We start from the raw sequence: 25,124 nt of genomic DNA on the forward strand, positions 1-25,124 counted from the left end.
GGCCCCAAAACAGATCCTTGAGGTACACCACTTGTAACTGAACTCCAGGTTGAATATTTCCCATCAACCACCACCCTCTGTCTTCTATCAGCTAGCCAATTCCTGATCCAAACTGCTAAATCACCCTCAATCCCATGCATCTGCATTTTCTGCACTAGCCTACCATGGGGAACCTTATCAAACGCTTTGCTAAAATCCACATACACCACGTCAACTGCCTCACCCTTATCCGCCTCTTTGGTCACCTTTTCAAAAAACTCGATAAGGTTTGTGAGGCACGACCTACCCTTCACAAAACCGTGTTGACTATCCCTAATCAATTTATTTCCCTCTAGATGATTATAAATCGTATCCCTTATAATTCTTTCCAAAACTTTGCCCACAACAGAAGTAAGGCTCACTGGTCTATAATTCCCAGGATGGTCTCTACTCCCCTTCCTGAACAAGGGGACAACATTTGCTATCCTCCAGTCTTCCGGCACTATACCTGAAGCCAATGACGACATGAAGATCAAAGCCAAAGGCTCTGCAATCTCCTCCCTAGCCTCCCAGAGAATCCTAGGGTAAATCCCACCCGACCCAGGGGACTTATCTATTTTCACACTCTCAAGAATTGCCAACACCTCCTCCTTACGTACCTCAATTCTGTCTAGTCTACTACCTGGTATCGCAGTATTCTCCTCGGCTACACTGACTTTTTCCTGTGTGAATACTGTCGAAAAATATTCATTCAGTGCCTCTCCTATCTCTTCAGGCTCCACGCACAACTTGCCACTGCTGTCTCTGACGGGCCCTAATCTTGCCCTAACCAATCTTTTATTCTTAACATACCTGTAGAAAGCTTTAGGATTTTCCTTGATCCTATCCGCCAAAGTCTTCTCATGTCCTCTTCTAGCTCTTCTTAACTCTCTCTTTAGCTCCTTCCTGGCTAATTTATAACTCTCCAGTGCCCTAACCGAGCCTTCACGTCTCACCTTTACATAAGCCTCCTTCTTCCTCTTCACCAGAGATTCAACTTCCTTAGTACACCACAGTTCCCTCGCTCAACCACTTCCTCCCTGCCTGACATGTACATATTTATCGAGAACTCGCAGTAGCTGCTCCTTGAATAAGCTCCACATTTCAGATGTTCCCAGCCCCTGCAATTTCCTACTCCACCCTATGTATCCTAAATCTCTCCTAATAGCCTCATAATTATCTTTCCCCCAGCTATAACTTCTGCCCTTCGGTATATGCCTATCCCTTTCCATCACTAAGGTAAACGTAACCGAATTGTGGTCACCATCACCAAAGCGCTCACCTACCTTCAAGTCTAACACCTGCTTTGGTTCATTACCCAGTACCAAATCCAATGTAGCCTCACCTCTTGTTGGTCTATCTACATACTGTGTCATGAAACCTTCCTGCACACATTGGACAAAAACTGACCCCTCTAACGTGCTTGAACTATAGCTTTTCCAATCGATATTTGCAAAGTTAAAGTCCCTCGACTTTACTTGGAGTGAAGTCTTCACTCCAATCACTCTGCAAAGTACATCCTGCCAACAAAGAGGCAAAGAATTTGCATTTATACAGCACCTTTCACAACTTCAGGATGTTCTAAACCACTTTGCAGGCAACGACGTCCTTTCAAAGTCCTTACTATTGTAAAGTAGAAAAAGCAGCAGCCAATTTGCATACAGCAAGATCCCACGAACAGCAATGGTACAATGGTCAAATTCAGTGATGTTGGTTGAGGGATGCACAGCGAGCCAGTGTGAGCTCTCCTATTCTTCCTTCTAATAATGCCATGAGATCTTTTGTAAAGGTTTAAAGTTTATTTATTAGTCACAAGTAGGCTTACATTAACACTGCAATGAAGTTACTGTGAAAATCCTCTAGTTGTCACACTCCGGCGCCTGTTCAGATACATTGGGGGAGAATTTAGCACGGCCAATGCACCTAATCTGCACGTCTGTGAGAGGAAACCGAAGCACCCAGAGGAAGCCCACGCAGATACAGAGAGAATGTGCGGACTCTGCACAGTGACCCAAGCCGAGAATTGAACCTGACTCCTGGCGCTGTGAGGCAGCAGTGCTAACCACTGTGCCATCCTCTGTTACCAGCTGAGAGGGCAGATAGGAGTCTCCTTTCCTTCCTATTAACGAAGTGGAAACAGTGGACATGAGCCTCCTGCTGTTGCCTAGGAACACATCAATGTTCCACCGCTGCAGCAAGAGCAAAAGCACGAGTTTCCAGCAGTTTTCTAATGGAGACTGATCCATCACACAAATTTAGGACCAGTGCTCAATAAATTGACAACCTGACATATCAAATTATACAACGGAAAGGGAAAATAATCAAAGCACTGGAACTGCACTCACTGTGCTGACAGAGTGGGAGATAGAGAGATAGATAGAGAGACAGAGAGAGAGAGAGAGAAGAGAGAGAGATAACCAGAGAAACTAAAGGGAAAACATTGAAATGTCACTCCAGTGCAGCAGAAAGCGATATCCTTGAGGGCAGAATTTCCGGGGTGCATGGGGGGGGGTGAACTTCCATTATATCAAGCTCAGGCAGACCACCTGAACAAAATAAATGGTGAAATGTATAGCAATATTGTGAGCGTTATATAACAATCTTGTCTGTAGTATGGAAGTGTTCAGTAGGCGTATAATTACAAGTTACAAGTTGTGGTGCTAAAGTATATGTCACTAGGTATATGTTACAGGGTGGCACAATGATGTGCAGAGTTCTCCCTCATGTTATATAGTGATACTGTATACAATATATGGCAATACTGATATAGTGTGATGATGCTATGGCATTTATGATGTACAGTGAGCATCCTATGTACACTAGCAATCAAAGCTGTAACACAAGCAATACTGAATGCAGCAGATACTAGTGAGGTGGTTGTTGTTGTTAGCATATCTTCACACTCGCAATCTTTGGGGAATCGTGGGGGAAGGATTCCCGAGCTGATTATCAACCGCACTGAATGCGGCTCATGTGGCCAACAAGTCGTAATGTTGGATTCGAACATGGAGCTTCTGGTCCAGAGGTAGGGGCATTACCATTGCACCACAAGGCCTCCTCACAAGGTGACCCTGATGAGGTTGCGCTGTTACTTTATCAGGTGTTTGTGGAGATTCCATATCCCACACTTGCCCAGATAATTCATAATGTCTACGTGCTCATCATAGCAAGTACTTCATATCAATAATTCCTTTCCTGCACTATTCTGGCAAAGGTCACAGACACAAAACAGTAACTCATATCTGGCTCCACACATGCTGCCTGACCTGCTGAGTATGTTCAACGTTTCCTGTTTTTCAAATTTTAATTCCTTTCATTCTTTCCTTCTTCAACCAGAGGTTGCTATCCTGGAGATTTTTCCTTTGGCCTGCAGCTGGGTTCCACAGTGGCCTCCGAATGTGGCTCTGTAACTGATGAACAGCTAGTGCCCTCAGGGGTGAGTTGAGCAGATCGATGCCTTTGCCCACCCCTGCTGCCCCCACCCCTCCCCACCTTCTCCTTCACTGAGTCCGTCACCCATCCATGTGGCTGCACTTCTCCCACGTTTGTCCACTGCTCCATCTAGTGGTTCCAGCAGGAAGTCCAAGCCCTGACTCTCAGTACAATTCAAACCCTCAGTTTGATGACTTGCAGCCCTGAACATCTCCATCTCTGACTACAAAGAAGCAGAATCCAGGATGTCCAGTCATTAGAAATAGCTGCAGTTTTCTGTCAACAAGGAAAGCAGGGCAGTTAATGGCTACTCTATAACCGCAACATAGGAACTGGAATAACCCATTCAACTCACAAGCCTCCCCCATTATTCAGTTAGATTCTGGCTGATTATTAACCTGAATCAATCCAAATCCTTCACCTTTCCCATCAGAAGTCAATAATATCAGTTTTGAAATTTTCAACTAACCTTGGAAAGGATTTTAAGAGACAGGATTTACAATCATTTAGAAAGGAATAATTTGATTAGGGATAGTCAACATGGTTTTGTGAAGGGTAGGAAGTGCCTCACAAACCTTAGTGAGTTATTTGAGAAAGTGACCAAAGAGGTGGATGAGGCTAAAGCAGTTGATGTGGTGCATATGGATTTCAGTAAAGCGTTTGTTAAGGTTCCCCACGGTAAGCTATTGCAGAAGATACAGAGACATGGGATTGAGGGCGATTTAGCAGGAAATTGGCTAGCTGTAAGAAGACAGAGGGTGGTGGTTGATGGGAAATGTCCATCCTGGAGTTCAGTTACTAGTCGTGTACCGCAAGGATCTGTTTTGGGGCCACTGCTGTTTGTCATTTTTATAAATGACCTGGATGAGGGCGTAGAAGGATGGATTAGTAAGTTAGCAAATGACACTAAAGTTGGTGGAGTTGTGAGCAGTGGGGAAGGATGTTGCAGGTTACAGAGGGACATAGATAAGCTGCAGAGCTGAGCTGAGAGTTGGCGAATGGAGTTTAATGTGGAAAAGTGTGAAGTGATTCATTTTGGAAGGAGTAACAGGAATACAAAGTACCGGGCTAATGGTAAGATACTTGGCAGTGTGGCTGAGCAGAGAGATCTCGGTGTCCATGTGCATAGATCCCTGAAAGTCAGCACCCAGGTTGATAGGGTTGTTAAGAAGGCGTATGGTGTGTTAGTTTTTATTGGTAGAGGGATTGAGTTTCGGAGCCATGAGGTCATGTTGTGACTGTACAAAACTCTGGTACAGCCACACTTGGAGTATTGCAAACAGTTCTGGTCGCTGCATTATAGGAAGGATGTGGAAGCATTGGAAAGGGTGCAGAGGAGACTTTCCAGGATTTGACTGGTATGGTGGGAAAGTCTTATGAGAAAAGGCTGAGGGACTTGAGGCTGTTTTCATTAGAGAGAAAAAGGTTAAGAGGTGACTTAATAAGGGCATATAAGATGATGAGAGGATTAGATAGGGTGGACAGTGACAGCCTTTTACCTGGGACGGAGATGGCTAGCACGAGGGGACATAGCTTTAAATTGAGGGATGACAGATATAGGACAGATGTCAGAGGTAGATTCTTTACTCAGAGAGTAGTAAAGGCGTGGAATGCCCTGCCTGCAACAGTAGTGGACTCGCCAACATTAAGGGCATTTAAATGGTCATTGGATAAGCATATGGATGATATTGGAATAGTGTAGGTTAGATGGGCTTTAGATTGGTTTCAAAGGTTGGCGCAACATCGAGGGCTGAAGAGCCTGTACTGCGCTGAAATGTTCTATGTTCTAACCATAACCCACCCCCGCCCCATCCCCATCCCCGTCCCTGTCCCCCAGCCGCAACAGAGGAGACAGAGTTCCAGATCATCACAAACCTTGCTGTCTAACTCACTTTGTCTCAGTTAACGGGTGGAGTGGAACTTTTCTTAGTAAATGACTACTAACTAGCGACAGCAACCATCGCTAACTAGTCCTTGTTTCCTCGAGTTAAAGGCAAGAGATCAAAATGTCAAAATAAAGGACTGCTTCAAAGTTTGCAAAAATACTTGAGCAAACTCTTAGCTTGCCTTCATTAGGGAACAGGATGCTAACTAGCAAAGATTGTCACCTCTGTCTGCCTGCTTTCCAACAGATGAGCCAGTGTCACATCATCAGGTCTATCTGGTTTAGCTGCTCCAGAGGGTCAGAGAGTGAGCTTCAAGCCCCATGTTATTAACTGTGGGCTTGGAGTGCAGAGAGGAACTGGAGTCGTCAAAAGGTCACTTCACTGAAAAGAGTCAATGCTGAGATTCCTGAACACAGCTCGGGATGTAAGGATTAGCCTGTGCCCCTGAACCAGACAAATGAAGTGAGAAGAAGAATCAGCAGTGAAAGTGACCCGCTCCTCACCAATGTGCAGCAAAGCCCACCTGGGAACATTGGGTTGGTCTCAGCCCAAAGAACAAATCAGGCTGGTGTGTGTGACATTCCATGGCAAAATAGCTCCTGACAGTCACTATTTAGACCCAGCATGAAGATCAGCCAGCTGGATAAAATGTGGCAGCAAGACAAGTTCAAGCAGAAAGAAGAATGAAACGTTGGAAGGAAATGATTGTCATCATGACATACTTTCCATTGACCATGAAGGAAAGTGTACCTCTTGGTAACTGTGCCCTATTCAGCTTATTGCAATGCTCCTTATATACACGTATTGCATTCGAATAGCAAATGATGCGACCTAACCTCAGAGTCACTAAGTTGAGGATTCAAGTCCCACTTCATACACTTGAACAAATACTCAAAGCTGACACTTGGGTGCAACACTGAGGGACTGTTGCACTGCCAGACGTACCAGCTTTTGGTTTATTAAAAGCAGCCCCATATCTGTCCTCTTGGGTGGCTGTAAGCGACTTCATGGTATTTTCTCAAAGAACTATTCCTTGTGTTGAAAGAGACTATCTGGTTGCATTATTGTTCGTAGGAGCATGCTGTGTGCAAATTGGCTGCCATATTTCCTGCATTACAACAGTGTAATATTTCATTGGCTGTGAAGTACCCTTGGACATGCTAAGATATGGAAGGTGCTATATAAAATGACAATTCTTTCCTTTATCTACCAGCAGCCGATTTTAGGCAGAAACAGGGTCAGACCATTGAGTTTTAAGGAGGGAATATGTAATCACAATAAGAGAACGTGCACACCTTGTATACATGTATGAACTTGAGCTGAAGGATTTCATACTGCCTTCATTCATCATTCAAGGTGCATTTCTCAGCAACAGGCACTGAGCAGGTCTTCAGGAGAAATGGTAGTTTGGTACTGTTGAGATAAAGATTGGCCATGAACTAATTGTACAGATTTGAGGGGCTGAATGGCCTCTTCCTGTTTCTCTAATTCCCTGAAATATAATGCGACCATTCAGTCTGGCAAAGGACAAGGTTATTGCTTCCCATTTCTCAGTGCAATGTCCACCCAACATTTCAAAAAGCGATTCAAACTGGACATGGGGATTCTTAAAATAGATATATAATCTTAATCTGGATTGTAGTCTGTCCTGTTCTGTGAGCTAAGATTCCAGAAACAGAAATGCCCTTTTGATTCGTCTTGGTGGGGTTGGTTGAGGGACAAGTATCGACCAGGATACTAGGAAAACTTCCCTGTTTTTGTCCACCATTTCTTCCTTCTATGTGACATTTAAGAAATGAGGCTCCCTACATCTGGTTTCCGACTGAGGGTTCCTACAGATCAGCACTTGATGCCAAACCTCACATGGAAGTCAGGAATAATGAATAATGAATTGCACACACCAACAGACGCAACCTTTTAACCCCTGCAATGCCGGTCTTTTCAAAGAACTCAGCTAGATATCTAATCTTTAAAAAAAAGTCCCTCACAGGTTTTTACAATTCAATAGTTTTATTTTATTAGTGGCACAAGTAAACTTACATCAACATTGTAGTGAGATTACTCTGAAAATCCCCTTATTAAATTCTCATTAGCCTTAGCTTAGCAGGTTGCACTCTCACTCATCTCTGACACAGAGGTCAGGGCTGCAAGTCCCAGTCCAGTGATTTTGAGCACACATTCAAGATCACCACTTCAATTGCTGCACTGACGGAGTGCTGTAAGTGCGGAGGTGAAAGACATTAAACCAAGGGCTCCAGCTACCCCCTCAGCTCAATGAGCAAGAACCAGCGGCAATGTTCAAAGAAAAGCAAGGAAGTTTTCCCAGTATCCTGGTCGATACTTGTCCCTCAACCAACTCCAGCAAAACGAACCAAATGGGCACTTCTGCTTCTGGTATCTTGCTGTGTGCAAGCATTAGCCCAGAAAACAGGACAGACTACAATCCAAAGTCATCCATTGGTAGCGAAAAGCTTTGGGACATCTCAATAACGCACAAGGTGCAAGTTGGGTGGCGCGATAACATTGCTGCTTCACAGTGCCGGGGACCCGGGTTCAATTCTCAGCTTGGGTCACTGTCTTGTGTGGAGTTTGCATGTTCTCCCCGTGTCCGCGTGGGTTTCCTCTGGGTGCTCCAGTTTCCTCCCACATTCTGAAAGACGCGGTGGTTAGGTGCATTGACCCAAACAGGTGCCAGAGTGTGGTGACTAGGGGAATTTCACAGTAATGTAATGTAACGTAAGCCTCACTTGTGACTCATAATGAATAAACTGTAAACTTTTTTTAACTAAACTTGTTGTTGTAGTCATCCAATAATAATCTGCCGCATCATCAGTTACAGCTTCCCCATTGCAATTGTGCAGAAAGTTACAAATATTACTTTGCTGTTTCCTATTTCACTTCTCATTCGATCTCTCCTGTAACCTCGCCCCTCCCATTCCATTTTGCCTTCACCTTGTCGACCATACTTATTCCCCAGCCTCAGGCCATCTTTAATAGCTGGGAGACCTTTCTCTGAGTAGCTACTAAAATCAATTTGACATTTATTGCTTATTGTTGACCAGTAAGGTCACAGTTTCTTTTATGAATTTGACCCCAAGTAGGAGAGGGCGATTTTCAGCTGCTTTGAGCACCGCATGCCGGTATTCATGTTTTCACAGGCAAATATTTGACCTTTGCTTTTAGCACATCTCACTCATGAGTCCTGGCATTAATTGTGGTCCCCAGTTGCTGCCTAGACAGGTATCTATACACAGAGATCTGTTGCAAGACTCATGACAATGAATTATCTTGCCACTGGTGTTTAAGGAGTTAACACCAGAATAAAGGTCATCTTCAAATTTAAATTTTTGCTTCTTATATTAAAAGTTGCAAAATGTTATTACATTTCTCTTCTCCCCTTTTCCCTTATTTTTGCTGCTATTATTCTCTCTTTAAGTTCCCATTTCTCTTTAATTACACTTTCTGGTTTCTATAATTAGTCCCTCTAACACGGCAGGTACAGGTCAGAAACCCTGACACGAACCCCTGACCCAGCATTCTCCAACATCACCATGCTGTCCTCCCTGGTATTACAAATACCGAGCCAAACCAAAGCTGGAAGTCAAATACTTTCCTTGATGATCATCTGATCGGACTGTTCTTTCAGCACCAGGACACAAGTGATAGATAAAACTCTCCTTAAATACTGAGCAGCATGAGCTTGTATGTTACTGCAGAATACTGGTGGCAGAGTTCACTGATGTGCACACATAACAGGCGCAAATTTTAAACTGCTACCCCACTCTCACACCTCTGTACAACAAAAGCAACTGGCGTTTGTATAACAATTTTAATTAACATGGGGGCAGGAGGAGGCCATTCAGCCCCTCGAGCTTGCTTTGCCATTCAATTGGATCGCAGCTGATCATCTACTCCAAAGCCATTTTCCCACACTATCCCCACATCCCTTAATGTCTTCACTATCTAGAAATCTATCAACTTCCATCTTGAACATAATCAATGAGTGATCTACCACAGCCCCCCTGGGGTAGAGAATTTCAAAGATTCACCAACCTCTGAATGAAGAAATTCCTTCTTGTCTCTGTCTTAAGTGGCTTTCCCCTTATTCCTAGACTCTGTCCCCAGTTCTAAACACCCCAGTGGAAACATCCTTTCCACATCTTTCCTGCCTAGCCCCTTAAGAATTCTGTGAGTTTCAATGAGATCACCTCTCATTCTTCTAATCTCTAAACACAAGCCCAAGCTCCTCAATCTCTCTGCGTTGGACCTCATTGGACCTTGTAGAATTGGTCTGGTGAATTTCCACTGCACTCCCTCTATGGCAAGCATATCCTTCCTTAGAAAGGGAGACCAGAATATTCCAGGCATGATCTAACCAAAGGTTCTATACAATTGAAGCAAAACATCTTTGCTCTTGTCCTCAAATCCTCTTGTAATAATGTGGAAGTACAACAAGCAATTAGGAAGGCAAATGGTATGTTGGCTTTTATCACAAGTAATTTCCCATTCTGTCTCTCCCTCCCTAACAATGGGGCTACCTTCTAATCTGCAGGAACCATTCCAGAATCTTGGAAAACCATCACCAATGAATCCACTATCTCTGTAGCCACATCTTTCAACACTCTGGGATGTAGATCATCAAATCCAGGGCATTTATTAACTTTCAGTCCCATTCATTTCTCCAGTACTACTTTTTTACTAATGTCAATTTTTTTCAGTTCCTCATTAGGTTGATTGGCCATGCTAAATTGTCACTTAGTCTCAGGGAGACTATCATGATATATACAGGGGTTACGGAGATAGGGGCTGGGAGACATTGTGGTTGGTGCAAGCTTGATGGGCTGAATGGCCTCCTTCTGCACTATAAGGATTCTATGATTCTAGTCCCAGTAGGATTCCAGGATTTCTAGGATTCTAGTCCCACTGGGATTCCAGTCTCAGTATCTTCTTCGATGAAGACAGACAGAACATATTTGTTCAGTTGTACTGCCATTTCCTTATTCCCCATTATAAATTCTCCTGCCTGTGCCTGTAGCGTGCTCACATTCCCCTTTGCTAATCTTTTCTTATTTACACACCAGTAGAAATTTTAACATTCTATTTTTATGTATCTTGCTACTCTACTCTCATACTCATTTTCTCTTTCTTTATCAGTTCCTTGGTTAAATTTGCTGAATTTAAAATACTCCCAATCCTTAGGCTTACTAGATTTTGGAAACTTTATAAAACTCTTCCTTTGATCTAATACAATCTTTAGCTTACTTTGTTAGCCGCAGTTAGATTACTTTTCTTGGTGGTTTTTGTACCTCAAAGGAATGTATATTTGCTGCAAACCATGTATTGATTAGTTAAATAATTGCCAATGACTGTCTACTACAATACCTTTTAAATTAGTTTCCCAATCCATCACAGCCAATTTGCCCCATATATCTTATAGTCTCCTTTGTTTAATATAGTGAAATGTCCCATGAAACATTATCAGACACCAGAGGCAGCACTATCCGTGCAACCCACCACCATTGGCCAGCGGTGGGATCTTCTAGTCCTGCCCTTGTCAACAGGGGTTTCCTGTTGAATGCAGCCCTCTCCACCTGGAAACCCATGGCAGAGATGTGCCATCGTTGAGACCAGAAGATCCCATCGATCTAACAGTCAGAAAATTCCATCCCAAGACACTAGGAAAGGTAGCCAATACTTGCTCAGAGGGTACAAAGAATAAGGAGCAAAGAACAATACAGCACAAGAACAGGCCCTTCGGCCTCTGAAGCCTACACTGGCACATGACGCCTTTCTAAACTAAAGAACTTTTACCTCTATGCAATCCATATTCATCTACGGCCTGCCAGTTCATGCATCTGTCAAGATTCCTCTTAAACATTGCTATTGTATCTGCTTCTATCACCTCCTTTAGCAGCGCAGTCCAGGACTTACCACTCTGAGTGTAAAAAAATTGCCTCTCACATCTTCTTTAAATGTTCCCTGTTTTATCTTAAACCGATGTCCCCCAGTAATTAACATTCTACCCTGGGAAAAATATTCCAACTATCCATTCTACCCATGCCTGATAATCTTGTAAACTTCTATCAGGTTTTAAGGGGTGGCTTAAAGGAAGAGAGAGAGAAAGAGTTGGAGAGACAGAGACATTTGGGCGGCAATTCCACATATAAGGCATGGGTATCAGAAGGCACAGCAACCTACGATGCAGCAATAACAATCAGGGATGCACAAGAAGAGTGCAAAATTCACAAACAGAAATAATAACTCAAAGTATCATTGGGCTCATATATATGTTAACTGACCTGAGCTGTGGAGGAAGTTACAGAGGTTTACTAATTTGGACATGCCTGAGGGACCATGTAATGACTATTGCCCCAGGCAACTTACTCCCGAAAGAAATTATGCCTCAGAAAAATCAAGTCTCATCAGGATCATTGTGTATCTTGTATGTATATAAATGTCTGGTGGTGAGAATCAGACTGAGTTCAACTTTGATACATCCTTCTAAAGGTTTAAGTTTAGATGTTATAACACTAAGCCCAGTGGCTCTGACTTCCATCATTATGAAGTGACTCGGAAGGTTAATCACAGTACAAATCAATTTTAGCCTCCCAGACTGACTGGATCCATTACACTTCACCTATCACTGTAACAGGTTCACAGCTGATGCTGTCTCCTTGGCCCTACACTCAACCCAGATTACCATGGATAACAAAGATTTATATCAGACTTCCATTTATTGACTACACCTCAGCCTTCAACACCATTATTCCTACAAAACTCCATGGTGTAGGATTCGGCTCCTCCCTCTGTGACGGGATCCTAGCTTCCCTAATCCATGGACCGCAATCAGTAGGGATAGCAACACTACCTCCTCCACAATCATCCTCAACACAGGTGCGACACAAGGCTGTGTCCTCAGCACCCTACTATACTCCTTATATACCTATGACTTTGTGGTCAAATTCCCCTCCAACTCAATTTTCAAATTTGCTGATGACATAGTGGAGGACATGTCCCTGTCTACATCATTGATTTTTGATTTGATTTGATTTGTTATTGTCACATGTATTAACATACAGTAAAAAGTATTGTTTTTTGCACCCTATACAGGCAAAGCATACCATTCATTGAGAAGGAAATGAGAAAGTGCAGAACGTAGTGTTACAATCATAGCTGAGGGGGTAGAGAAAGATCAACTTGATGCAAGGTAAGTCCATTCAAAAGTCTGATAGCAGCAGGGAAGAAGCTGTTCTTGAGTCGGTTGGTACGTGACCTCAGACTTTTGTATCTTTTTCCCGAAGGAAGAAGGTGGAAGAGAGAATGTCCAGGGTGAGTGGGGTCTTTAATTATGCTGGCTGCTTTGCCAAGCCAGCATGACGTGTAGACAGAGTCAATGGATGGGAGGCTGGTTTGCATGATTGATTGGGCTACATTCACAACCTTTTTTAGTTTGTTGTGGACTTAGGCTGAGCAGAAGCCATACCAAGCTATGATACAACCAGAAAGAATGCTTTCTATGGTGCATCTGTAAAAGCTGGTGAGAGCCGTAGCTGACATGCCAAATTTTCTTAATCTTCTGAGAAATTAAAGGCGTTGATGAGCTTTCTTAACTATAGTGTTGGCGTGGGGGGACCAGGACATGTTGTTGGTGAGCTGGACACCTAAAAACTTGAAGATCTCAACTCTTTCTACTTCAATGGGGATGAAGTGGAAATTGTCGAGAGCTTCAAGTTTCTAGGCGACTATAGCTTTAAGAAAGCTCATCAATGCCTCTACTTTCTCACAAGGCTAAGGAAATTAGGCATGTCCACTACAACTCTCACCAACCTTTACAGATGTCCTGTAGAAAGCATTCTTTCTGGCTGAATCACAGCTTGGTATGGCACCTGCTCTTTCTAAGACCACAAGAAACTGTAGAGGTTCATGAATGAAGCCCTGTCCATCACACAAATCAGCCTCCCATCCATCAACTCTATATGCACTTCGTGCTGCCTCAGAAAAGTAGTCAGCATAATCAAGGATCCCATGCACCCCAAACATACTCTCTTTCACCTTCTTCCATCAGGAGAAAGATACAAAAGTCTGAGGTTACGTACCAACCGACTCAAAAACAGCTTCCTCCTTGCTGCCATCAGACTTTTGATTGGACCTACCTCACATTAATTTGATCTTTCTCTACACCCTAGCTATGACTGTAACATGACATTTTGCACCCTCTCCTTTCCTTCTCTATGTACAGTATGCTTTGTTTGTATAGTGCACAAGAAACAATACTTTTCACTGTATATTAAGACATATGTTATGGTTCAGGTTAGAAACTCCAAAGAGTTTAATGAAGCCTGCCTGAATCATAACTTTTGCATTTTGAATTTGGCTAAGATAAGCATGATATGCTCCACTTCAGGTGTGATTCACAAGACTCACTAGGGAGCTTTCATCAAACAAAGTTTATTTTAGAATATAGTTAACATGTGTGGAAAGAAAATTAGCAAAAATGTCTAACAATTACAAACAAAAACAAAACAAACACAATAATGTGTAACCCTTAATTAATACATATAAGCTATCCCAATCAAACCAACCTCCATAAACAACCCTTTACACATGCTCAACACAGCATACACTGAAGCTCATATAATACTGGGTTTGAGGCCATTAGTTGAATTCTGCAGCCAAATACTCTTGAGACTCTGAACAGTTTGAAGACAAGATAGCTTCCCAGAACACCAGCTGGACTCTGGTCCAGTCCCCAAACAACAGCAGGTTTTACAACTATCAGGAAAACAAAAACTTGTTTTCAGCTAACCAACAGAACTTTCAAAACAACAGGGAGAGAGGGAAAACATTTCTCTTTAGCTTGCTGTCCGTTCTAAAGCTAAAACTCAAACTTACAGCTCCAAACTGAAACTGAAAATGAAATCCTGTCACCTGACCTGTCCACTTTGTTTTCCTCCTCCCAACAATTACATCACCTTAGGCTGTGAGCATGAATTTTAAGGAACTCTTAAAGTTACACTAACATCGCACATGTGACAATAATAAATCAAATCAAAATCGAGAGAGAGAGAGGAGACTCATGAGAGTCATGCAAATATATTTCTAATGATGTGGGTATGCCGGCGTTGGACTGGCGTAAACACAGTAAAAAGCCTGACAACACCAGGTTTTAGTCCAACCGATTTATTTGATAATAGACTCACAAGCTTTCGGGGTTAGTCCCTTCGTCAGGTGAATGGAGAGTTCTGGCCTCAGACAGAACATATAAAGCACAGACAGTTTAGAGATTACTGATTAGAATGCGAATCCTTACACCTAACCTGCTGTTCAAGACCTGAAGTGGCTGACAATGTGAGTGGAAGGAGCACTGATCACAGGTTAAAGAGATGTGTATTGTCTCCAGACAGTACAGTAAGTGAGGTTTTGCAAACCCAGGCAAGTCACGGGGGTTACAGATAGTGCGACATGAACCCAAGATCCCTGTTGAGACCGTCCTCATGTGTGCGGAACTTGGCTATCAGTCTCTGTTCAGCGACTCTGCGCTGTCGTGTGTCGTGAAGGCCACCTTGGAGAATGCTTACCCGAAGGTCAGAGGCTGAATGCCCATGACCACTGAAGTGTTCGCCAACAGGAAGGGAACAGTCTTGCCTGGTGATTGTCGAGCGATGTTCATTCATCCGTTGTCGTGTAGCGTCTGCATGGTCTCCCCAATGTACCATGCTTCGGGACATCCTTTCTTGCAACGTATCAGGTAGACAATGTTGGCCGGGTTGCAAGAGTATTTACCGTGTACCTGGTGGATGGTATTCTCACGTGTGATGATGGTATCTATGTCGATGATCCGGCATGTCTTGCAGAGGTTGCTGTGGCAGGGTTGTGTGGTGTTGTGGTCACTGTTCTCCTGAAGGCTGGGTAGTTTGCTACGAACAATGGTCTGTTTGAGGTTGTGTGGTTGTCTGAAGGCAAGAAGTGGGGGTGTGGGGATAGCCCTAGCGAGATGTTCGTCTTCATCAATGATATGTTGAAGACTCCGGAGAAGATGTCGTAGCTTCTCCGCTCCGGGGAAGTACTGGACGACGGAGGGTACTCTGTCCACTGTGTCCCGTGTTTGCCTTCTGAGGAGATCGGTGCAGTTTTTCGCTGTGGCGCATCGGAACTGCCGATCTACGAGTCGAGCACCATATCCTGTTCTTACGAGGGCATCTTTCAGGGTCTGGAGGTGTCTGTCACGATCCTCCTCATCTGAGCAAATCCTGTGTATACGGAGGGCTTGTCCATAGGGAATGGCTTCTTTAACATGTTTAGGGTGGAAACTGGAGAAGTGGAGCATTGTGAGATTGTCTGTGGGCTTGCGGTACAGTGAGGTGCTGAGGTGACCGTCCTTAATGGAGATGCGTGTGTCCAAGAATGCAACTGATTCTGGGGAATAGTCCATGGTGAGTCTGATGGTGGGGTGGAATTTGTTGATATCATCATATAGTTGTTTCAGTGATTGTTCACCATGAGGCCAAAGGAAGAAAATGTCATTGATGTATCTAGTGTATAGCATCGGTTGAAGATTCTGTGCAGTGAAGAAGTCTTGTTCGAACCTGTGCATGAAGATGTTGGCATATTGAGGTGCAAATTTGGTCCCCATGGCTGTTCCATGCGTCTGGATGAAAAACTGGTTGTTGAAGGTGAAGACATTGTGGTCCAGGATAAAGCGGATGAGTTGTAAAATTGCATCTGGAAACTGGCAGTTGTCAGCATTGAGTACTGAGGCAGTCGCAGCAATGCCATCGTTGTGGGGGATGTTGGTGTAGAGCGCTGAGACATCCATTGTGACGAGGAGTGTCCCTGGTTCAACTGCTCCATGTGTGCTGAGTTTCAGTATGAAGTCCATAGTGTCGCGACAAAAGCTGGGGGTTCTTTGTACAATGGGTTTCAGGATGCCCTCGACATAGCCGGAGAGGTTCTCACACAGAGTTCCATTGCCCAATACGATGGGATGGCCAGGTGTGTTTGCCTTGTGTATCTTTGGGAGGCAGTAGAGATCTCCAATGCGGGAAGTACGTGGAATGAGAGCACGGAGGGTGCTCTGAAGGTCCGGATCAAAGGTCTTGATCAGATTGTTGAGTTGACAAGTGTGTTCTTTGGTCGGATCTGTGGGTAATTGTCTGTAGTGTTCCTCATTGTTTAGTTGTCGGTACACTTCTTTACAGTAATCCGTTCTGTTCAGTATGACGATGGCCCCTCCTTTGTCTGCTGGTTTGATGACAATGTCGCGGTTTGTCTTGAGAGTGTGGATGGCGTTGCGTTGTGCTTGGGTGATGTTCGGGGCTGTCTTGTGAGTGCGGCTGATGAATCTGGTGTTAACGCACCTCACTTACTGTACTGTCTGGAGACAATACACATCTCTTTAACCTGTGATCAGTGCTCCTTCCACTCACATTGTCAGCCACTTCAGGTCTTGAACAGCAGGTTAGTTGTAAGGATTCGCATTCTAATCAGTAATCTCTAAACTGTCTGTGCTTTATATGCTCTGTCTGAGGCCAGAGCTCTCCATTCACCTGACGAAGGGACTAACCCCGAAAGCTTGTGAGTCTATTATCAAATAAATCGGTTGGACAAAAACCTGGTGTTGTCAGACTTTTTAATATATTTCTAGCCAGATAGATGGGTGACATGTACATAAACTTGCTTGTTCCAATTATTAAAAATCCTGCCTCATGCAGTCTAAAGATGTGCAGGTTAGGTAGACTGGCCATGATAAATTGCCCCTTAGTGTCGGGGGATTGAGGGTAAATATGTGGGGTTATGGGGATGGGACGTGGGTGGGATTGTCAGTACAGGTTCAGTGGGTCAAATGGCCCCCTCTGCAACTACAGTTTCTATGATTCTAAGATTCTATGCAGAAAATGTTTTCCAGTCAGTCAGACGTTGCACACTGGAGTCAACTTGGGGCCAAATTTCAAATCATAACATCACTGAAGTGATTTACACCCTTGTTTAGGAATTGTCTGTTCATAGTCAAGCTCAAAAGACTGAATGCAAGATTCAATGGTTGTGTTTTACAGATTTACAAATTGGCCTCAATTCACTCATTTTTTTTCTTCACGATACTCCCCTATCTTCTCTTGCTGATTCTGACTGGAATACATTCCCACAGGTGCCAGGAGGCATCTAGGATCTCAGGTCAAGTGGTCAACACGCATTTGAGGACTCAAGCGCCCATTAAGTGTCAATAAACTTATCACGGTGGCACAACGGCTGACACTGCTGCCTCACAGCGCCAGTGACTCAGTTCAATTCCAGCCTTGTGTGGAGTTTGCACACTCTTCCTGTGTTTGCGGAGGTTTTCTCTGACTTCCTCTCCTAGTCCAAAGATGGGCAGGTTAGGTGCATTGGCCATGTTAAATTGCCCCTTAGTATGCCAAGATGTGTAAATTAGTCATGGTGAATGTGTGGGGTTACAGGGATAGGGCGGGGGGTAGGATTTGGGTGAAACACTCTGTCAGAGTCAGTGCAGACTCAATGGGCTGAATGGCCTCCTTCTGCACTGTAGTGATTTTATACATCACTCCATGTCAGCAGAAGAGAAGTTGTGGATAGTGTTTCTTTCCCACACTGCTGATACTGAGGCAAAATGTGATATTTGATGACTAGCGTTAGCAAAATGAATGCACAGATTGATGAATACGAAGACTAGACTCTCCAAATGAAGAGACAAAACTATCAAAGTATACCGAGCATTCATGTATGAAACTGATGCAGAAATTAGGAAAAACTGATTGGCTGGAAATCTCCAATCTTGCTGGCGGCTGGGATTCTCACCGTTTTGAATGGAGAACTGGATGGCTGTGGTAATGATGCAAGTGAGACCAGAGAGCTCCAGCCAACAACTGTAAATTAGCTGTAAAAACTGTAAATTGACCCAAGTACATAATCTGAGAAAACTAGGCAAGCAGTTTTAGAATTCACTTCCATATCTATTTCCTTGTGGAAAATATAGATATGTTCATAGGGGTATACACCCATACATTGCTAAAAGGAGAGGAACTTGTTCCAATAAAGTTTGAAGGGGTGGCAGGAACAAAACAAAGGTATTAAAAATATTTGCAAAGAACAGTTACACTGAAGATTAATCATATACAAGACTGGCTGCAGCACAGGAAATGTTTGTGAGCTAGGCGCTTTCTAAAGCAGATGGAGATACCCAGATATCTACGTTGTAGTTACCCTTTTTTAATGCTGAGCTAGATTGTCAGCTCAGCTATACTCACAAGACATGATAACGAACTCTTCAAAACAGTTGCACTCACAAGCATTCGATTGATTCAATTAAATTTGGCAATACATGGTAAAAGAGATGGAAATGGTTTAAGTGTGGGTTTATGCTTAGCACAAGTGATGGTAATGGTTAAACTATGGATGCATATTTAGCAGAGTCATGGCGATGTTACAGATGGGAGTATATGAGACTGGATATGGTCATATAAGTGTTGTTATAAATTTGATGCAAGACATTGAGATGTTGGAGGTGTGGGTGTACATCTGGTACCAGTGGATGTACATGGTACACATTTGCATGTGTATTTGATACAGGTAATAGAGATGATACAGTTTTTTTATTTTAAAGGTTCAGTTTATTTATTAGTATCATAAGTAGGTTTACATTAACACTGCAATGAAATTACTGTGAAAAGTCACCACACTCTGGCGCCTGTTTGGGTACACTGAAGGAGAATTTAGCAGACCAATGCATCTAACCAGCATGTCTTTTGGACTGTGGGAGGAAACCGGAGCACCCAGAGGCAACCCACAAATACACGGGGACTTCACACAGACAGTCACCCAAGCCGGGAGTCGAACCCAAGTCTCTGGCACTGTAAGGCAGCAGTCCCAACAACTGTGTCACTGTGCCACCCATGGTATAGGTGTGGGTTTATTTATACCAATGACAAAGATGGTACAGGGGGTGGTGTGTATTTGGTAAAGGTGACAGAGCTGGCACAGAAGTGGGTATATTTTCAATACAGGTGATATAGAGTATAGACGTGTATATTTGGTAATGGTAACAAAGATGGTACAGGTGTGGATGTATATTCAATACAGTCGATAGAGTGTATAGGTGCGGGTGTATATTTGGTACAGGTATAAGTGGATATTTGGTAAAAGTGGCAGAGTGCGTACGGGGTGAGAATATATCCAAGACAGGTGATGGGTGTATATTGCGTAACAGTGACAGAGATGATACAGTTTGGGTGTATATTTCTTAAAGGTGACAGAGATGGTACAGGTTTCAGTGTATATTTAGTAAAGGTGATGGTGGTGGTACAGATGTATATACATTCACTAGAAATGATGGAAAGTGCAAGTGTGGGTGTTAATTTGGTACAGATGATAGAAAGGGTACAGGGTGGGTGTTCATTTGATACCACTGGCAGAAATGGTACAGGTAGGGGTGTGTATTCTGTACAGGTCACAGGCAACATAGGTGTGGGTATATACTGAGGATAAGTGATGAAGAAACACATGGGGGTGTGTATTTGGTACAGGTGATTTTGATGTTTATGTATATTTAGTTATGGGTGATGTTCCTGTTGTTGCTCAATATGTGGTTCTAAGAAATGTTGGTATATATGTAGTTACACATGATATTGGCATATATTTGGTTACAGATAATCTGGTGTATATAGGTGATGCTCCTAGTGTATATTTTGTTATAGATGACATTCCTGATGTTGGTGTATATTACACTCCAGGTAATTTTACCAATGTTAGTGTCTATTTAGTTAGAGGTTCTATTGGTGTTGGTGTATGTCAAGTTAAAGAGGATGTTCCAGGTGTTGGTGTATATTTAATTACAGGTGATGTTCATGTCTATTAAGCTACAGGTGATGTTGGTGTATATTTAGTTACAGGTGATGTTGGTGTATATTTAGTTACAGGTGATGTTGGTGTATATTTAGTTATCGGTGATATTGGTGTATATTTGGTTACAAGTGATGTTGCTGTCTAGTTGGTTAACAGTGATGTTGGTGTATATTTAGTTATAGGTGAAGATCGTATTTATTTGATTACAGGTGATGTCGCTGTATATTTGGCTACAGCCAATGTTGGTATATATTTGGTTACAGGCGATGTTGGTGTATATTTGGTTACAGGTGATGATCGTGCATATTTGATTACAGGTGATGTTGCAGCATATTTGGCGACAGGTGATGTTGGTATATATCTGGTTACAGGTGATGTTGATGTATATTTGGCTACAGGTGATGGTGGTGTATATTTGGTTACAGGGGATGTTGGTGTATATTTGGTTACAGGGGATGTTGGTGTACGTTTGGTTACAGGGGGTAATAAGAACATAAGAACATTAGAAAAAGGAGCAGGAGTAGGCCATCTAGCCCTTCGAGCCTGCCCCGCCATTCAATAAGATCATGGCTGATCTGAAGTGGATCAGTTCCACTTTCCCGCCTGCTCCCCATAACCCTTAATTCCCCTGTCTATCAGAAATATACCTACCCGTGACTTAAGTATATTCAACGAGGTAGCCTCCACCACTTCAATGGACAGAGAATTCCAGAGATTCACCACCCTTTGAGTGAAAAAGTTCCTCCTCAACTCCAATGTTGGTGTCAACTTGGTTAAAGGTGATGTGGTGTATATTTGGCTGCAGGTAATGCTGGTGTATATTTGGTGACAGGTGATGTTGCTGTTTATTTGATTACAGGTGATGGCGGTGTATATTTAGTTTCAGGTGACGGCGCCAATTGCGTTAAAGGTGGTGCTTGTTTACATTTAGTTACTGATGATGTTGATGTATATTTCGTTACAGGGGCTGTTGGTGTATATTTGGTTACAGGTTATGTTGCTGTAAATTTGGATGTTGGTATATATTTAGTTGCAGGTAATGTTGCCATATATTTAGTTACAAGTGATTTTGGTGTATATTTGATAACAAATAATGTTGGTGTATATTTGGCCATACATGATGTTGATCCATATTTAATCACAGGTGATGTTCATGTATACTTGGTTACTGGTGATGTTGCTGTTTATTTGATTACAGGTGATGGTGCTGTATATTTGGCTGCAGGTGATGCTGGTGCATATTTTGTTACAGGTGATGTTGGTGTATGTTTGGTTACAGGTGATGTTGCTGTATATTTGATTACAGGTGATGACGTAAATTTAGTTAGAGGTGATGTTGGTGTATATTTGGTCAGAGGCAATGCTGTTTTATATTTGATTAAAGGTGATGTTATGTATATTTAGTTATGGTGATGTTGGTGTATATTTGGTATTAGGTGCTGATGGTGTATATGTAGTTACAGCCGATGTTTGTGTATATTGATTACAGGTGATGTTGGTGCATATTTAGTTACAGGTGATGTTGGTGCATATCTGGTTACAAGCAGTGTTGGTGTATATCTGGTTACAGGTGATGTCGGTGTATATTTGTTTATGGTTAATGTTGATGTATATTTGGTTACAGGTGATATTGGTGTATCTTTGTTTATGGTTAATGGTGGTGTATATTTGATTCCAGGTGATGTTGGTGTCAATTTTGTTGCAGGTGATGCTGGTATATATTTAGTTGCAGATGATGTTGGTGTATATTTAGTTATCGGTGATGCTCATGCATATTTGGTGCAGGTGATGTTGCTGTTTATTTGATTACAAGTGATGTTAGTGTATATTTGGCTACAGGTGATGTTAGTGCATATTTTGTTACAGGTGATGTTGGTGTATTTTTGGTTACAGATGTTATTGATGCATATTTAGTTACAGGTGATGTTTATGTATATTTAATTACAGGTGACGTTGCTATTTATTTGATTACAGGTGACGGTGATGTACATTTAGTTACAGTTGATGTTAGTGCATATTTTGTTACAGCTGATGTTCACGTATATTTGATTATGGGTGATGTTGCTGTTTATTTGATTACAGTTGATTTTGGTGTATATTTAGTCATAGGTGATGTTGGTGTCTATTTGGTGACAGGTGATGTTGGTGTATTTTGGCACAGATGATGTTAGTGTACATTTTGTTACTGGTGATGTTGGTCTAGACTTGACTACAGGTGATCTTGGTGTATATTTTGTTACAGGTGACATTGGCGTATATTTAGTTACAGGCGAAGCTTGTGTTTATTTAGTTACAGGTGATGTTGGTGTATATTTGGTGACAGGTGATGTTGGTGTATATTTGGTGACAGGTGATGTTAGTATATATTTTGCTGTAGGTGATTTTGGTGTATATTTGATTACAGGTGATGTTGGTGTACATTTTGTTACAGGTGATGGTGTAATTTAGTTACAGGTGGTGTTAGTGTACATTTAGTTACAGGTGCTTTGGTGTATATTTGGCTACAGGGGATGTTGGTGGATATTTGGTTACACGTGATGCTGGGGTATATTTGATTACAGGTGATGTTGGTACATATTTTATTGCAGGTGACGTTGGTGTATATTTGATTACATGCGATGTTAGCATATATTTTATTGCAGGTGATGTTAGCATATACTTTGCTTCAGGTGATGTCGGTGTAAATTTAGTTACAGGTGCTGCTTGTGTATATTTAGTTACAAGTGATGTTGGTGTATATTTGGTTACAGGTGATGTTGGTGTAAATTTAGTTGCTTGTGTATATTTATTTAGGGTGATGTTTGTATATATTTGGTTACGGGTGATGTTGTATATTTACTTACAGGTGATATTGTTGAATATTTAAAGTGATTTTTGAACATGCTGTTACTGGCGGTGTTGAATATTTGCTGCAGGTTTTTATGTCTCTAGCTTATCTTACAGGTGTTTTGTGGAAGTTTGCCCAGCACCCACGCAGCATCCTTACCTGCCAGCACTGCTGGGTTGTTCTGCCCTCCCTCCGCTTTGAGCCACATTTCGGCGGTGAAAGGTCCCCGCGGCATCTTCACCTCCCGCCGGGGCTTCAGGCGCTCCCTGCCCCCGGAGAGGTAGAGGACGGTGCCGGTGGGGGGCTGCCTCCCCCTCGGCCCGGAGCCCCAGCCCTGGGAGCGGGGCAAGGAGCTGCCTCCCCTCCATCCTCCGGGGGATGCGCCGCTGCTGCCGTCTCTGCCTCCGCCGCTTTCTCCGCCCTGGGGGGACGGGCTCCTGCCGCCGCTGCCGCTCCTCCTGCCGCTGCCGCTGGCCGGCTGGCCGACCTCCAGCGCCCAAGGAGCTCCCTGCTCCCCCTGCCGCCCCGGGTACAGGGCGAGCCGGGCTCTCGGTGCCCAGCGCCGGCTCCTGCCTCTTCGCTCCGCCGTCCGGCAGTGCTCCTCTCCGGGGCCACCCCGGCTATTCTCCGCCCGGGAAATGAGGGCTCGCTTGTAGCGCCAGTGAGGGTTAGCTCGGACCACACTGAGTGTCAAGAGGTCCAGAAAGGTGCTGAGGACAAACAAGGCTCTGGGAACCAGCATAGTGGAACACCCCTGAGCCGATGGGACCAAAAATAAAACCCTTTTTAAACCCCAGGTACGGTTATCTCCAAATTAAAACTTTCTCAAAAAAAACTTCCCCTATTTCAAAAAAAACCTTTATAAAAAGAATGATTTCTATTTTAATCAGCTGGATCTAAAACTCTCAACGCCTCTACATATAATAAAAGAACTCTGAGACTTCTCAATCCTGCCAAGGTGAATTTAAGATTTGCAATTCAAGTTCGAGTAGCCCCTTGTTGTCTACACTCACACTCAAATTATTGCCTTTCTCCAGCGCAGGTTGAGCATTTTATACTGTCCTGTCCTCTCTCTCTGGATCGCCTTTTTCTCTCTTACACAACACAACACACATTCTGCCCCCTTACGCGGGTATCCCCCCTCTTTTTTATTTTTATCTTTTTGGCATATCTGCATCTATTCTTCATTGTTTGACTGGCTGGGTGGGTGGGTTTGTGTGTGTGGGTCTGTCTCTCTCTCTCTGTGTGTGTAAGATACAACATCATGTGATCCGCTAGGGAAAAAAAGGGGGGTGGGCTAGGGAGGGAGAGAAAGAGAGAGAGAAATGCCGTCAAATTGTAAACAGCAACTCACTGAGGCTCAACCTGATTCTGTAGAACAAGAAGGGGCGATATCAAACGACCCCTAGCCCCCCTCCCTCCCCCCCCGGGCGCCAGAGCTGCTTTGACAGCACTCCATCCTGAAGGGTCTCTCTCTCTCTCTCTCTCTCGCTCCTCCCCCTCCCCCCCAGATAAAGCTGGTGGGGAGGGGGGCCACAGGCAATGGTGGTCCTTGTCTCAGATCAGCCTCATTCATGTGGCAACCCCCTTGAGCATGGAAAGAGAGGGGCTTACTTGTTTTGTGTGTGTGTGTGTGTGTGTGGTGGTGGAGAGGGGGGGTCGCTTGTGGCTGAACGGGGGCAGCTTATGTGTGTGATGGTGGGGGGGCTGCACCGACTCTCTAGCCTTCTGCACCGATCCCTGAGGAGTTTCACACTTACTGCTCTAACTTTGACGCTATTCCCCCGACACACACAGACAGAAGGGGGACCATGAACACACTTACACCCTCATAACAATATACACAAACACAAATATAGAGACAGAGCTACTGTACTAACATTGATATAAATACACGCGTCTATACAGAAACAGCTTACATATAAAAATGCACATATTGACATGGACACAGATACAAGCCTATAACATAGGGACACACATATATAGATGTACACACCCACAGATAAATAAACACATTGTTATCGACACACACAATTTAGATAGATCTACACACACGGATATCAGAGACATGAATGTGTTCAAACTCTTGCACAGTGTTCAGCTGATGA

General features: G+C 43.3%; 1 protein-coding gene across 1 annotated transcript in view; it reads right to left on the reverse strand.

Annotated features, from left to right (window-relative positions):
* pappa2 (pappalysin 2) overlaps positions 1 to 23,758 on the reverse strand; it is a 379,187-nt gene extending 355,429 nt beyond the window's left edge. Inside the window, exon 1 of the mRNA XM_080196777.1 lies at positions 23,176 to 23,758. Coding sequence (XP_080052903.1) covers positions 23,176 to 23,758 — 583 coding nt within the window. The remainder of the gene's footprint in view (positions 1 to 23,175) is intronic.
* Between the last annotated feature and the right edge of the window lie 1,366 nt (positions 23,759 to 25,124).

The sequence above is a fragment of the Carcharhinus amblyrhynchos genome, chromosome 9, assembly GCF_965287045.1.
Source record: "Carcharhinus amblyrhynchos chromosome 9, sCarAmb.v2.hapA, whole genome shotgun sequence".
Taxonomy (NCBI): Eukaryota; Metazoa; Chordata; class Chondrichthyes; order Carcharhiniformes; family Carcharhinidae; genus Carcharhinus; species Carcharhinus amblyrhynchos.